The following is a 15,253-nucleotide window of genomic DNA, read 5'->3' as shown; positions in this document are numbered from 1 at the left end:
GCAATATTACCCCAACAAGCAAATGTAAACATCTCAATTGCATTGTCTGTAAATTTGCAACAAACAAATGTACAGATGTCCTATTTTTGATTACAAGCCTAGAGAACATTTTTCAGCTCAGCCTCGTTAAAAAGAGCTTAAAAAATAGTTGTTCCATATGGCATTACCATAATACACATACATATTACCATGAAAAATACCATTTTTTAAAACGTATAAGAACATAATTAAGTGCATACATTTCTTTCATTCATTTGGCATAAAGGTTTTGTCGACTATGCATTTTACCTTTGAAATCTAAGAAAACTGCAACTCTGGCGTCACATGTGTATGTGTATCTTTCATACTTCTCGTTAGCTGCTTTTCCACCGTGTGATCAAACCGTTCTCTTTGCTTTACCGTTCCATTCCGGTACGGATATGGTTTCGTTTCCACTATGGGGCTGATAACTGAGCTCTTCAGTCGTTGCCTTAGTAACTCAGAGTTACACACGATATGCGATGTAAATAGTGATCGCGTTATGTAGGATGATCAGTTATTTCTTTTAATTGTGATTAATTTGTTTACTCAAATAGCATGTTAGCAAGCTACGGAGAAACTAGCAGTCAGGCAACAGACAAGTGACCGATCCGTGACGACGTCTCTACTCGCATTCTAGCAGAACGGTTCGGCACGGTTGGCTAATTCCGGGCGGAGAACGGTTCGTAATCGTGCCGTACTAGGCTCAAGTAGAAACACAGCTCGAACCGTTCCTTACCATTCCGTTCGGCCCGACAGTGGAAAGCGGATTTTGTGAGCAGTGCAGTGGTGTAATGGCAATTAACAATAAAATCTTTCATTACAGATTTCGTTTCCAAACAAATCAAACATATGGGTGACCCCTTGAACTTGGTAAAACAACAACAACAATATAATCCGTTAACCATCCTGATTGGATGGTGAAAACACGATTTTTATTGTCAATTTTTCATTTATTTTTGCTAAGGCGGGGCTGGAAATAGCGACCTCTCCTGGATTGATTTAGTTTTAACATGAACGCAAACTTTACATTACTTGCTTTTCAAATGTTTTAAAATTGATCATCCGAGTGATCCAGGGGGCCGTATTCAAAGACACATCCCTGCCTTAAGCAGTCAGCGGCTCATCTGAAAGATGGCAAGGCAAACTAGCGGTGATCAATCCTGCCTCTAAACATCTACCCTACAGTAGAGTTTAGATCTCACCATGCTTTAACGTTCAAGTGAACACTAAAATGTTAAGCTAAAGAAAGTTGGGAATAACATCAAAATGATAATATTCAAAGTTAATTTGAAAATCTTTCAGAGATAAAGAACAGTATTTTTTTTTTTTTTAAGTTAGATGTCCATTGCAATAGACATTAGGTCGTAATAAAATTAATTATTTTTTATCTGATTTGATGTCTTCAATGTTGTGGTCATAAACTGTCATTCAGTTTATGCGACTGACAAACAGCGAAAGTTAAAGAAGTGCATACACAGCAACACACACACACACTGATGCTATATGCACACAATCATGTATTTATCAAAACCAGCAAGTACGTACACACACACACACAGACATATACACACATATTGCCATTCAACCACTGCAACCAACAAAATTAAAACAAGTTTTTTGAGAATTGATCTTATCTTAATTTTTTTCTACGTTCTTATTGCATTGCTTTGTTAGTTTGTTACAGTATGTAACAAGGCAAATATCAAGTGGATAATTTTTTTTTTTTTTTTGCTCAATGGAACAAAATTCAGGCCTGAAGAGGTTAAATGCTCAAGCTCTTTAAAGCAAAATTGCTTCTGATTGGCTATCAATGTTATCTTCATCAGCTGGAAAAAAACGTTCTGAAAGTGATTCCAATATGGTTTCTCTGTGCCATTACAGTTAGAGTTGTGGTATTTATTTGCGATTTTTAGAACTATATCTTTATCATTATAGTTATTGTTCTTGAAATCCTGCATTTATATCTAGAGTGGATAAAGTCCTTTTTGAAGTATGCACAGAAAAACATACTATTGCATGCAGAAAAAACAGAGTACAGAAAAATAAAAGCTGTAATGCATAAATTGTAGATTGGATCGAGTATGAGAAAATGCAGTGAGTTAAGCTCCAGGCCTCCTGTAAAACTCCATCATGAGAAATTCACAGTGACACAAGAATAGTAGGTTACTATACTGCCTGAGGTATCAATGGCAGTAACTGTGCTGCTAGTGTTTTCTAGAGACCAGGACCACTTTTTAAAATAATAAAATCAATGTATCTTAATGGTGGATAAGCAAAACTAGCTATATTTAATTGTTTTACATTAAAATTCTTAAGTGATGAAGGTAGACATCACTTTAAACATCTGCAAATGACAGCAGAGCAAAACAACTTGACCCATTAGCTATAAATTTCAGATTATGCATTTAAAAAAAAAAAAAAAAAAAAAAAAAAAAAATGCAACAAGCAAATACAAGTAATTTATTTACACTGTTTAAAATACACAAATACGGTGGTAATACAAATTCTTACAGGACTGACAAATTGGCATGACTTCCACAAAAGTGTGTGGAGCCCAAAACAGCCATGACCTTCAAACTGGGGGAGAACCAGATGAAAATTTTTACCCAGGAAGTTGCCAATGTCCTCTCTTACAGATGACAATGGAACGAGATGACAAGACCAGCTTCCAAGGTGCATCACAAAAGCCACATCAGTGCTGGAATATTTCATAAAAGGGGAAATCACCGAACATTAGATCAAGACTTTGATTTGTTTTCATTCTTTCAACCTTTGTAAAAACAATCGATATCTCCAACAAATGATTTATCACTTTCAAAACACCATCTGAGCCATCAGAACAAAACCTTGCATCCATTTCCTTCGCATCAGAGTATAACAGTCCTTTTCAAAAGACACGTTGCGGGTCTAACCATGATCTCCATTCATCAGTCAAAACAACATCCTCAAGAGTCAAAGTTCAGAATGCATGAAACCCCCCAAAGTCTGGCACTTCATTGTTGTGGATTTATGAAAGAGTGGATAAAAATAACTGGTGGTAACTTTCAGACTCAACCCATCTGCGGTCATTTCATAGTCTTTCTAAAGAGTTGCATGGAAACATTTACACAAATATTTTACAGTTATTTCACAGCTTAGAAACAGAAGACACACAATAATGGGGAAGCAGTATTGTACAAACAGGCGAGGTTCACAGGGTTCCTCTGTGAGGACGTGTTTGAGTGAAAACCACGCTGTGGAGTCAGTTTGCTATAAGCTGGTGCTGAGATTTTGGCCCCTTTGTGGTCCATCCACTCTACACCACCAGCTTCAACATGGGAAAGGAACCTCACCAGAGGGCTATTAAAATGTATATTAAAAAATAAATACACTGAGTAAGTAAATTAAAAAAAAAAAAAAATAATTAAGTGAACCCATAACGCCACCAGACGGACTCGTCTGTTGCCCAGGTTAAAATACAAAAGAAAACCCAGTATACAAAGAAACAAGACCCATTTAAACCACATAGATGATACATTAGCCTCAATTGAGAGGAGCCTGAACCAGTGAAAATTGTGCAGCACTGAATGTATAAGAGTGGAACTGTGAAGGAAGGTTGCAGATGATGACAAGGTGTGGCTGGCTGATCCAGTCTCTGATTGGTCAACCTACTGGTGTGATTTCGCAACAGGCCGTAGCTCTCATGTCCATGAGAACATTTAAAGAGCATGGGAGAGGAAAATATGAGAACATGTGAGATAGAAGAAAAAGAGAGAGAGCCTGTTAGAAAAGAGGTCAGGTTGGTTCTACACCATTTTGGTTTGGTCAATAGAAGAGGGAGACTGACGGCCCTGTCTATTAGCTGATGGTGAAGAGCTGTCAATCAGCCATGTGTCGTTAGGTTGCCCATCGTGCTCCATATTGCAAAGTGGAGGCTTCTGGGACATGGAGACAATCTGTACACAGCAACAAGATAAAGGGACACAATAAATGACAATTGCCACAAACCAATAGAGTCTTTTTAAGAGACTGAATGTTTATAACTTTTCAAATTATAATAGACTGATAATTGGGGAGGAATATTTAAATGACAATTTTAACCCAAAATGGTTCCTCTATGGCATCGCTGCAAAACCCCTTTTTGGAACCTTTATTTTTAAGAGTGTATGACATTTTTTCACAAGATTCACCCAGTTGGAAGAAAACAATGCAATGTGCAGCTAACACAAGCTAGTGAAACTCACCTGGTGCACCTGCCTTCACACAAGGACGTGATGAGCAACTACTTGCCGTGGTGATCGAAGGGAATGCTATTCTGGGGTGAAGAGAGAGAACATTACAGCCTTCCACCCCCACAACACAATCATTTGTGCACTGACATGCTACTCACACCAACCCATAATCATATCGTACCTACTGTCTGTCATATTGAAAGAATATATGCTGCTGAAATTACTTTTTCAAGGAATACAAATGCTAGGTCAACAGCTTCCTAGAAAATGCTTTTCAACTACCTAATAATCAGATTTAACTTTAAGCTTAACATCATCAAAAGGCTAATAAAGATCATGAGAATCAAAAGGTCAATTACTGCAGGCAATAAAAGACTAACATTTTACCATCAGGTATTTATTTCGGTGAATGATTTGTACGTGCATAAATAAGAATTCCTAGTGTAACCATTCAAAGGCCACATGTGCTGTGAACTATTGGTTCTGCCAAGAAGTTAAACCTCTTATCGGTAAGCAAACAAAGCAGCTCATTCAGACACAAACAGCCACAAGATTCTGCTTTTTTTTTTTTTTTTTTTTAAAAGGATTTATTATGGATTTCACTGCTCTGCTGAAAGCTGGGATGAGCCGGGTCCGCCTTATACCTGTGATGTGGACATGCGGGAAGTGTCTTGCCGCCCTGTCAGGTCTGAGGACGACACGTTAACTGGGGCGCCACGATGAAGCCGCATGCTGACCTTTCGTTCACGCTCCATGCCAGTGACCGGTCTTGGTGAGGATGTGTTTGCTGTGAGACGAGAAGCAAGACACGACTCCCTACAACAGTGTTTCAAGCACTTGGGAAGAAGCAGAGGTAAATGACAGACTGTTTACCTGTGTGAGAGGTGGGTGTGAGGGGGGTGGGAGGAGCACCATCCTGTGTGGGGCGGGGTCTGCCTGAAGCTGCTGGGATTCCCCGAGCGGCAGGATTCCTGCTGTGCCTCATTCGCTCGTCCCGCTCTCTCCTCTCACGTTCTGCCTCCTCTGCTGTACGGTTAGCGCCCTGAGAGAGGGTAAATGCAAAATTATAAATCAAATAATTCAAACAGAGTTTGGCTTTACCATGTTGCTAAGCAAAATCCATACTTAAAAAAAAAAAAAAAAAAAAAAAAACTATTAAAGACAAATTCTGGGTGAAATACTGCATTTTTTTAAAAAAAAAATTAGACTGAACTTCTATACATACTTTCACTCAACACTAAATTAAGTACACTACCATTCAAAAGTATGGGGGCAGTAAGATTTTTTTCTTTGATACTTTTATTCAGCAAGCGTGCATTAAATTGATCAAAAGTGACAGTAAAGACATTTATAATGTATTAGTTTTAAAGAACAGCATTTATTTTAAATTAAAATATCAGAATCCTGGAAAAAAATGCATCACAGTTCCCACAAAAATATTAAGCAGCACAATAGTTTTCGAAATTGATAAGAAGTGTTTCTTGAGCACTAAATCAGCATATTAAAATGCTTTCTGAAGGATCATGTGACACTGAAGGCTGCTAAAAATTTAGCTTTGCCATCACAGTAATAAATTAAATTTCAAAACATAATTATATATTATAGAATACAGTCATTTTAAATTGTAATATTTCAAAATATTACTGTTTTACTGTATGTTTGATCAAATAGATGAAGCCTTGGTGAGCATAAGACACTTCTTTATATAAAATTATTATTATTTTTTTTTAAATCCTACCGACCCAAATTTTTAATGGTAGTGTATATCTATAAGGAAAATTTGGGATAGAAAAAACAAAACAAAGAATCATATCTCAACAAAGGTCAATCAAAAAGAATGAAGACCATCCAGACATGTACTTACAAATTTGAGCATGTTCCAATCAAACACGTAGTCATAGGAAAAGCCCTGTCTGTGGAACAGATTCCTGAAGAGTTGCCTCAAGTACGAGTAGTCTGGCTTGTCATCAAATCGCAGTGACCGGCAAAAGTTGAGGTACGTGGCAAATTCAGCTGTGAGACAGAAAAACATCCATATTACAATCCTGTGTTTTAGGTCAAATACAAAGCCTGATTAGCATTCAGAAAATGTTAGAAATTACACAAGATTTGAACATACATGGGTAGCCCTTGCAAAGAACTTCAATGGGGGTGGACATCTTTTTTTCACTGATACGCTCATACTTCTGTCTCTTGGTGGCGGCTTTCAGTCCCTGCCAAGGCAGCGAGCCCAAGTTGAAGTACATCAGCACATAACCAAGAGACTCCAGGTCATCCCGCCGAGACTGCTCTGTAGAGATACATGCAAACAGAATTATTGCTTTGCGTGAAGCATGAAAGGATGACTACTACTGTAATGATTCATAAATAAGCATTTTATGTAACATTCATTCACACGTGCACAAATCAAACTTTTCTGGGAAATGCTAAAAACATACATGCATCCACTTGAGCATGAGCACATAGTGATGTCATACAGAGTCGACAGAGCAATGGAAAGGAAAAATTACTCTGGAAAAGACATCAAATGATCAGTAACCACAGCCATTGCAGCACTGTCTATCTCAACAAATCTGGGTCACATATACGTATTAGGGCTGCACGATATTGGGGGAAAAAAAAAACAAAAAAAAAAACCTTACTTACTTACTTTTTCTGTGATATACATCACGATATAAAGAAATGTTCACCAGATGACTTCAATAGCTATATTTGGAAAGAATTAATCGTTCTAGAATGAATGAGGTGATTTTGTTGGGGAGAGCAAAATAAAAATAAAAAAAAAACCTGGAAAATGATTTGGGAACTCTTTATAACAACTAACACAAACCTCTTCCAGAAACCATAAATTGAACTTAAGTGTAAATAGGGTACATTCTAGGAATGCACCAATCCGATAGGGTATCGATCAGACAGGACCGATCCAAATCCGATACTGTGCATACTCGAGCATTATATTACACATTATAAAGCACCATAAAAGTTTGTGCACTATATTCAAAGTCTTTCGAAGCCATTCGATAGCATAATGTGAGGGACAAATGAATATGTACGTAGTGAAATTAAGTTCACAGAAACTCTTCCTCTGCTGCGGCTGCACCCTACCCGGCTGTCTGTTAGATCACAACACTGGAGTAGAGTGGAACATGAATTGAAATCACGCGCAAAGTGACTGAAATTTAAACTGGTAAAGAAATAAGGCTCAATAAACTTCTGAATAGATATACAGTGATACACTAGGAGTTGTGTGCACAATATCTCTTCTCTCTGTGCCCTGGAATTTTCAATGCGGTGCGTGCTGTGAGTCATGTTGCTTTAAGCACATCATTCTGCAGACGGGGTGAGCATAAATGATGTGTGCCACTCTGTATTGGAGCCTTTCGTATTATGATAGATTATTAATAATCATTCCGTGCGCAAAACTATCTTTTCTGTCATATCCATCATATCTTTTTGCCCCATTAAAAAGCTGTGCAATACCATGCAATACCAATGTACCATATTTAGCACTACACTTTCATTCACTTATTTGTTCCCCGCTAAATGTTTAGATTTTATAAACTTTAGTTTATAATATTTTTTTGGCGGATTATGATTACATTTTTGTATTCACTACTCTCTAATCGAAGTAGTGTTTTTAGCAGGGATGCAACTAGAGATTCATATATTGGGGGGCTAAGCCTCTTCCCCAGGATTTCTTAAAATGTGTAAAAAATAAAATAAAATAAATAAAAACATTATATATACACACATGACTCCTGTAAATCACCGCAACCGTCTTTACCTTGATTGCAATCCTCATCCACCAAAACTTTACTAGCGAGATGCTGGTTTGCTTTATCCAGCTGAGAAATGTAGTTTGCGTATCATCTGGCCATACAGCGGTGGGATGTTTTAACGTTCCTTTCAGTCTGTATTTCACAGTGTGATGAGTGAGGGCTTGCGCTCTTCAGAAACAATCACAGAATATGACAGAGCTCATATAAAAAATAAAATACTGTAACCTTAAAAAAAAAATTAAAAAAAATTAATATGACAGAGCTCGTGTTTTAAAGTGAAACACAATGGAATGAATAATTAAGTGAAAACGAAACGTGAATCTCTATTCTCTCTGGTTTTCTTTACATTAGCGCTGTTTTAGACAGACTGTTTAAATGAATACGCTTACTGGATAATTGGACTGAAAACTTTCCCGGAGTTTAGCGACTTGCGAAAAGATCTGATCGCAAACAGAAACGAAATAAGGTTAAAGGTTTAGAATAGAAATTTCTGCCTACAAGGCAGAGTTACAGATGCTTACACCATTCTAGACGCTCAGTGTGATAAACTGTAGACTTCTAAGATCATTTAACTGTGACGTAAATTACATTAATGACGCAATTTCACATTATTGCGTTCAATTATTTTAACGCGTTAAGGGTTTTGAATTGAATGCGTTAACGTTGACAGCCCTAATATATACACACACACACACACACACACAAGCTCATTGACAAGACTGTGTTTTCTTACCAATGCCAAGGTGCGTGTTGATGGATGCATATCGCGCAGTGCCCGTCAGGTTCTTGTTCTCGCGATAGGGAATGTGCTGGTGTGTTCGTGCGTCACGGTATTTCTTAGCCAGACCAAAGTCAATGATGTAGACCAGGTTGCCTTTCTTTCCCAAGCCCATCAGAAAATTATCAGGCTTCACGTCCCTGTGAATGAAGTTCTTGGAGTGGATGTACTCAATGCGGCTGATCTGCAAGGTTTACAAAATTACATTTAAAAAAAGGTTATACTTCTGTAGCAAAATTAGTCATCAGGAGTGGATCTAAGTCACATCAATTTTTAGATGAAAACAGAGTAAAGAATGGTAAATTCAGCATTTTAGGACTAAACGGGCCATTACATTTCTCAGCAACTTCACCTAACATTACAGACTGTCTCCTGCAGGACAATCTGTGAAGAATGAAAACTACTTGATTGCTTAATTTTGTATCATACCATCTGATCAGCCAACAGGAGGACAGTCTTCAGGCTGAACTTCCTGGAGCAGAAATTGAAGAGATCCTCCAGACTGGGGCCGAGCAACTCCATCACCATCACGTTGTAATCTCCTTCTGCACCACACCACTTTATGGTAGGGATGCCAACTGCAAAGAAAGCACACACCTAAATACACAGCCTGAAAACCCAACATGTGTTTGTTGGCATGTATAAACCATTTCATTGATTACATTAGTTTACTGAGCCCTTCAACCCCTTATTTACAGATGACACACAAAACACTGTTCTCATTACCTCCACCCTGCATCATCTTGTAAATCTTGCTCTCGATGTGGAGCTGAGGGTGCTTTGTTTTCACACATTCCAGTTTGATGGCCACTTCCTCTCCAACTGAAATGTCTGTGCCTGGGGCAGATCAAGAAACAGAGAAGGAACAGAGCCATTAAAACAGTGAATGGGGTCAGAACACAGTCTGAATCTCCAACAAACTGACATGACTGCAGATCATAATTAATTGACCTATACTTTGTGCATACACTACCGTTCAAAATTTTGATCAATTTAATGTGCTGAATTTAAGTATTCATTTCTTTTACAAAAAGAGTGCCTGCCCCCAGACCCCCCCAATATGAGTAGCAGGTAGCGTCGTCTGTCACTAGTGTTTAAAATATGCTGATTCTTCTCACATTTCTGCTGGATTAAGTGCTTAAATCATATTGTTTACACATTGGACACATTAAAGTTGTTATATGTATGTTAAATATTGCAGTTTGGACATGTATTTCATTGTGAATTGGCTGAAATCACAAACTAAGTTTTGTGATTTCAGAAACTTCAGAAACTAAGCTTGCATCTTTCTAACTGTAAACACATGTATATGTGATGATTGATTATATTGCCTGTATGTTGAAAAAACAGATTAAATACACTCGCTACAGTCACACCACAAAGTGGAGGCATTGAGTGGAATTCTGCCACTTAGTGGACATTTACCGTCAGTGAGCAATCAGAATGCAGCAGAAAGAAAGCAACACTGAAGAAAGCACAATAATCTTCTGTCACTGTTCTAGTGTCTGTTATTTGAGAGATTTTTCAGTCTGGGTTGTTTTTTATTGCTTTGATATTTACCCATATTTGTATTGTTTTGTCTGTTCTAGAGACATGTTACAGCTTATTAATAAAGCTCTAATTGGTTTCCTATTGAAATACGTTTAGGATAAGGAAATATTGTCTCAAAACAGTGATAAAAATCAAAAACGCAACATTGATAAAAAATCGTGATAAGATTGTCCATATTGCACAGCCCTATTTTTTTTATTTAAATAGTAAAGCTCTGTTGTGCAGCACTTTGTTTGCCAAAAAAAATAATAATTTACTTTTCCCGCCAGCATTGTTTTCTTTCTTTCTTTCTTTCTTTTTTTTTTAAGTTGCTAACTTCTGCCAGTATTTTGGGTCATTTTCACAAAACTTTGATGGCCCCCAGAATTTTGTTGTATAAATATCAAAACATGCAATATATAAAAAGAAAGAACAGAGCCTCTTAAAAAAAATAAAAAAAAATAAATAAATAATCAGCAGTTATTATAATTATTATAGTGGGGGAAAAAACATTTAGTGAGGAACAAATAAAAGGTAAAATGTTCCACATTGCTCTTTGTATTGTTATAAAATACATTGAAGAAAAACAAGTAAATGTATTTATATACTATAAAATGAAAAGACATTTCTTTTAAAATGTATAGCACAGCTTTTTAATTAGGCAACAACAACAGATAGGACAGAACAAGACAGGCTATTAATAATCTTTTATTGCGTAAAAGTATTATATGAAAGGTGAGTTTTCAAAATCACGATAAACAGCTTTAATGATAATTAAATATTAAATGATAATACTAACCGACAGGACATTTTATCGTGAAATCAGTAATCGTAATTGTCCCATCCCTGTTTAATCAACACTTGAATGAGGGTAAGTTTCACAAAAAAAGCTGTTTTTTCTTCTCTTTTTTTTTTTTTAAAAAGTTGAGAAAATTGCATTTTCCCACCCAAAGACTACAATGTGCATGAGCAATGCTTTTATCGCTTGTTTATGCTTCTTTTTTGCATGTGTTTTGATCCAGAGATTCTGCACTCTTTCAGAAGATGTGTAAAAGCACCCTCTACCAGTGAAAACACGGAAAGCCAAAAATTCCGTCAATGGCAGGGAAAGGGGAAAGAGAATTGTTCATTTAATTACATTCTAAAAGATAAACTAAATAAGTTTTGTTCATTTGATTACCACCATTTCATTTTCTACAGCTCAACAGCACCAGTCCTCATTATGAAAAAGAGCATATTCTGCAAAATATCTTAATTTGTATTCAATAGGCAAAAAAGGTTTTGAAAACTGAAACTACTACCTATAGCCATCTAACCAGAAACTCAAGGACTTGTTCTGCTGGTTCCTGAGATATTTAAAAAACAAACAACAAATGATAATCTTCTCTGTTAGCAAAGAAACTCACGTAATGCAAGTCAAGTCTATGCACAAATTAATCAGCAAACTAGACATTTATTCAAAGAGCACAAACAGTCAGTACCCCATGATCACATTTACATCAAAAAAAAGAGGAACATTCAACCTATCTTTGCCAACGAACAATGAAATTGTGTCAGATCAGATTTACAGCCCAGATAAAGAAAAATAATAACACGACAGTGTTATGCAACAGTTCACCAAAAACAAAACAAAACCAAAAAACTGTTGCCTATCCAACAGTTGATTCTTTATGGGGCCATACTGTGTATGAAGAAGAAACTCCATGCGCTTGACATGAAATATAACTGACATGAAATATAAGATGCCAAACTGCTGATAAGGTGTTGAATGCAAACTGCAGTCTGATAGCTAAATGAGATCTATGGGAAGTTAAAGATGTGGCAACTGGTCCAAACATACAGACATCACATCATATGAAACAAATACTGTGAGGTTACATAAAAGCTGATGGGAAGGACCCAGAATTGTAGCCGAGTTGGAAGGTCCTGGGTGATTCACACACCTGAGGCCTCCCATGATGCCAAGTGATGCAAACGTAACGGAATCCCAGGAAAAGGGAGAGGTATTGCATTCATGCTGACTGTTGGGCGATTTGTAAAAGCAGTAAGTGGTGTGACACGATGTAACTAGTCCAATCTGGTTGGGTTCGATCTTCTGGACCTCGAATGCCAATGACATGGTAGATAAATAATTTGAATGCATTTCACACAAGTCATGTGCTGAAGATCTTCCAGTAGCATTGGCACAAAAAATAACACCTCTGACGTTTAGGTATTATTCATAAACACTTTATTATGCTGAAAATCCAAAGAGTGCGTGTAGTTATGAAACACAACCAAGCAGATGGAGTTTACAGTCTCACCACACCCACTAAGCCCTGTTCTCACACACAGACAGACTGAAACAATCCCATCTCAGCCAGAACGCTTCGGGATAAAGGTCTCTCCACACTCTAACACTATATGATGATCAAAGTCCCTTTACAAACAGTGCTCCCCTATCAAAATAAAAGCAAGCTGATTGCATTAGAGCCTGATGTCTATAGGTGCTTTGATTAAGTTGAACATTCTGTTGACAGTTTTCAATCCACTTGAGAGAAACCTTGCTAACGAGGAGACCACAGCGAGACGAATTAAGGCCAGCAGCTGCAAAACTTCCTTTAATGCCTCCTGAATAAGAGATGAACGTAATGTCTTGCTCTACACAAGTACTTTAATCACAGGCTTGAGTCAAAAATTAAATACCATGGTGGTTAAGAGTACGAGAAGTAGTAAAGGTAGATTTTGAGCTAATGAAATAGACTGTTATCAGCTTGCTGAGAATAAAAGTTAAAATAATGACCTACTTTGGAGCTTCAGTCCAAACCAGTAGTGTAATAACAATGGCTCTCTATTGCCAATGTAATCTCTAATGGTCAACTATAGATATTCAAATGATAAACAACATCCTGGTGTGATACTGATGCTCTCAACCATGAAGGCCATCTAGCATGTAAATAAAGAGTTCATCAGGGTCCAGGATCAAAAGAGAATCAAAACAGCTTGCGCAAAAATGCACCATGACCCTATGATCAGAAAATGAGACTGCATGAATCAAACACAGAGCTCCGAATGCAAGATCTCGACTTTTAGAAGGCTGTAAAAGAAAAGCAACATCTAGGCTTGGTTGAATGTCCATCAAATGCTGATTAAACATGCCAGGTTTGGCCTTTTGGGTGGTTCACACTTTCAGTGAAACCTGTATGGACAGGTGAGATTCATTCAGAGTTAGACACAAGGGAGGACCTGTTTGTAAACTCCTGTTAACATGTTCAGTAAATTCACACCTCGATTTAAAGCAATTACTGTGTTGTCTTGTCAGTGATGTCACTGACATATGAGTCTTATGACAAAAGCACATATTTTATGGTCACATATGACATCCTGGAGTGTTTAAACCACTGTATAAGCTTGTTTCAAAAGGGACGTTAAGTTTATATAGGCTGCAACTTCAATAAACCACTTTAGGTCTGAAATACGTTCTTGTCATTGTTATAAAACATGGTATTTTATATAAATACCCAAAGAATTGAGAAACGGACTTTATACGGAGACTATAACGAGTCAATATCTGGAAAAACGCCACTGACAGTTACAGTTGACAGATATATTAAAAAATACAGCATGTTAGCCGTGTCATATTAATGACAGCTTCATGGAAAGAGAGTATACGGGTGTTTAAGTTTATACTTACCCAGATAAATGTCTCCAAATGATCCACTTCCAATTTTTCTACCCAGTCTGTATCTGTTTCCAACTCGTAGCTCCATAGCTGTTTATTGGTTTCTCCCGAACGAGTCACTCGACTGTATTTCAGCTAATTTCTATTAAACCAGATGCTGTCAGCCCTTAACTTCGACTTTACGTTAATATTTTCACGCGTTATTTAACTGCTACGGTCCTATATATCTCTATGCGACCCCAACCCCCCCGAGTCCCTGAAGAGAATTCGGATTCTTCCGACGGAGTTCACTTTTCACCATTCCTTTTCTAATATATAAAAGTCCGAAATGTCACAATATTGTGATCAGGCGAAAGCTTAGAGTCTGTAGATTATGCTCTCTTCGGTTTGGTCATCATTTTCCCCAAGGATAAGGAAGATGGAGGTGGATTTTAACAACGGACCCCCGTCGCAGCAGCTGTCACAGGCCTCGTATCTCCTGTGGTGAACGCGAACGTAGCGCTGTGACGTCACTTCCCCTTGGCAACGCCTCGCTCGCCACAGTCACGTGGGAGAAACGCTGGATAAGTTTCATTAGGTCAGTCTCATTAACTGTCTCGAACAGCAATTAATTCATTATATGTGGACATCTTTACATTCGTCCCACATAGATCTTATTCAGTAAAATGCATTGGTGAATACAATAGCGGGCCTGAACTAAGTATATATTTTATTACATTCAATATTTATGCATTTGGCATACAGTATTAACTGAGTAGACAGCAGTAACCATTCATTATTGTGCATTCCAGTTGTTCATGTTACATTTTAAATGTTTAATGTTACAACAGTTATTATAAATATGTAACATTTGTCACTACTGGGATACCAGTAACGTTAGCAAATAAATAAATGTTTGAGTAATTGCAAAAAGCCACTAGTCACTATTCGATTACTTACTATTAGTTTAAAATAGTAATAATAAAATAATAATAAATACTAGTACCAAAATATTTGAAGGTTTTATAATACATTAAATAACAATAAATATAATACATAAAGTGAATATTTGAGTTCACTACAATTTTAAATCGTAAATGCTTTGGAAAAACACTAGGCTTAAGATCTTAAGACAACGCGTCATGTGTGTAAGACGTCGTTCTCCATCTGGTTTGCTCCTGTGGGTGTCTGTCCAAGCCGGTGTTTCTGACCCTGAAACACTGTGAGGCAAATGCTTTGTAGTAATCAAGGCAGTGGGACAGTAGTGGAACAGCGTAACATCTTGTACTCTGTG

The 15,253-nt window shown here is 37.2% G+C and overlaps 1 protein-coding gene across 1 annotated transcript; it reads right to left on the bottom strand.

Moving 5' to 3' along the window:
* Nucleotides 1-2,467: 2,467 nt before the first annotated feature.
* On the bottom strand, nt 2,468-14,520 carry csnk1db (casein kinase 1, delta b). The gene is made up of 10 exons (XM_051913964.1): nt 13,993-14,520; nt 9,516-9,626; nt 9,219-9,367; nt 8,745-8,973; nt 6,352-6,522; nt 6,097-6,245; nt 5,106-5,274; nt 4,877-5,019; nt 4,245-4,315; nt 2,468-3,956 (listed from the first exon to the last, which is right to left on the bottom strand). Exons 1-9 carry the CDS (start codon nt 14,066-14,068, stop codon nt 4,283-4,285), a joined length of 1,230 nt encoding a protein of 409 aa, XP_051769924.1. The 5' UTR covers nt 14,069-14,520; the 3' UTR covers nt 2,468-3,956; nt 4,245-4,282.
* Between the last annotated feature and the right edge of the window lie 733 nt (nt 14,521-15,253).

This window comes from Ctenopharyngodon idella, chromosome 12 (assembly GCF_019924925.1).
Source record: "Ctenopharyngodon idella isolate HZGC_01 chromosome 12, HZGC01, whole genome shotgun sequence".
NCBI classification, from domain to species: domain Eukaryota; kingdom Metazoa; phylum Chordata; class Actinopteri; order Cypriniformes; family Xenocyprididae; genus Ctenopharyngodon; species Ctenopharyngodon idella.
This window is presented reverse-complemented; position numbering and strand designations above follow the sequence as displayed.

Coding starts and splice junctions, on each gene's coding strand:
- csnk1db (XM_051913964.1), bottom strand. CDS start 14,068: ATGGAGCTACGAGTTGGAAACAGATACAGACTGGGTAGAAAAATTGGA. Junction 9,627..13,992: donor ATTTGGAGACATTTATCTGG/GTAAGTATAAAC, acceptor GATCTGCCCCAG/GCACAGACATTTCAGTTGGA. Junction 5,020..5,105: donor CACACCCACCTCTCACACAG/GTAAACAGTCTG, acceptor CTCGTCTCACAG/CAAACACATCCTCACCAAGA.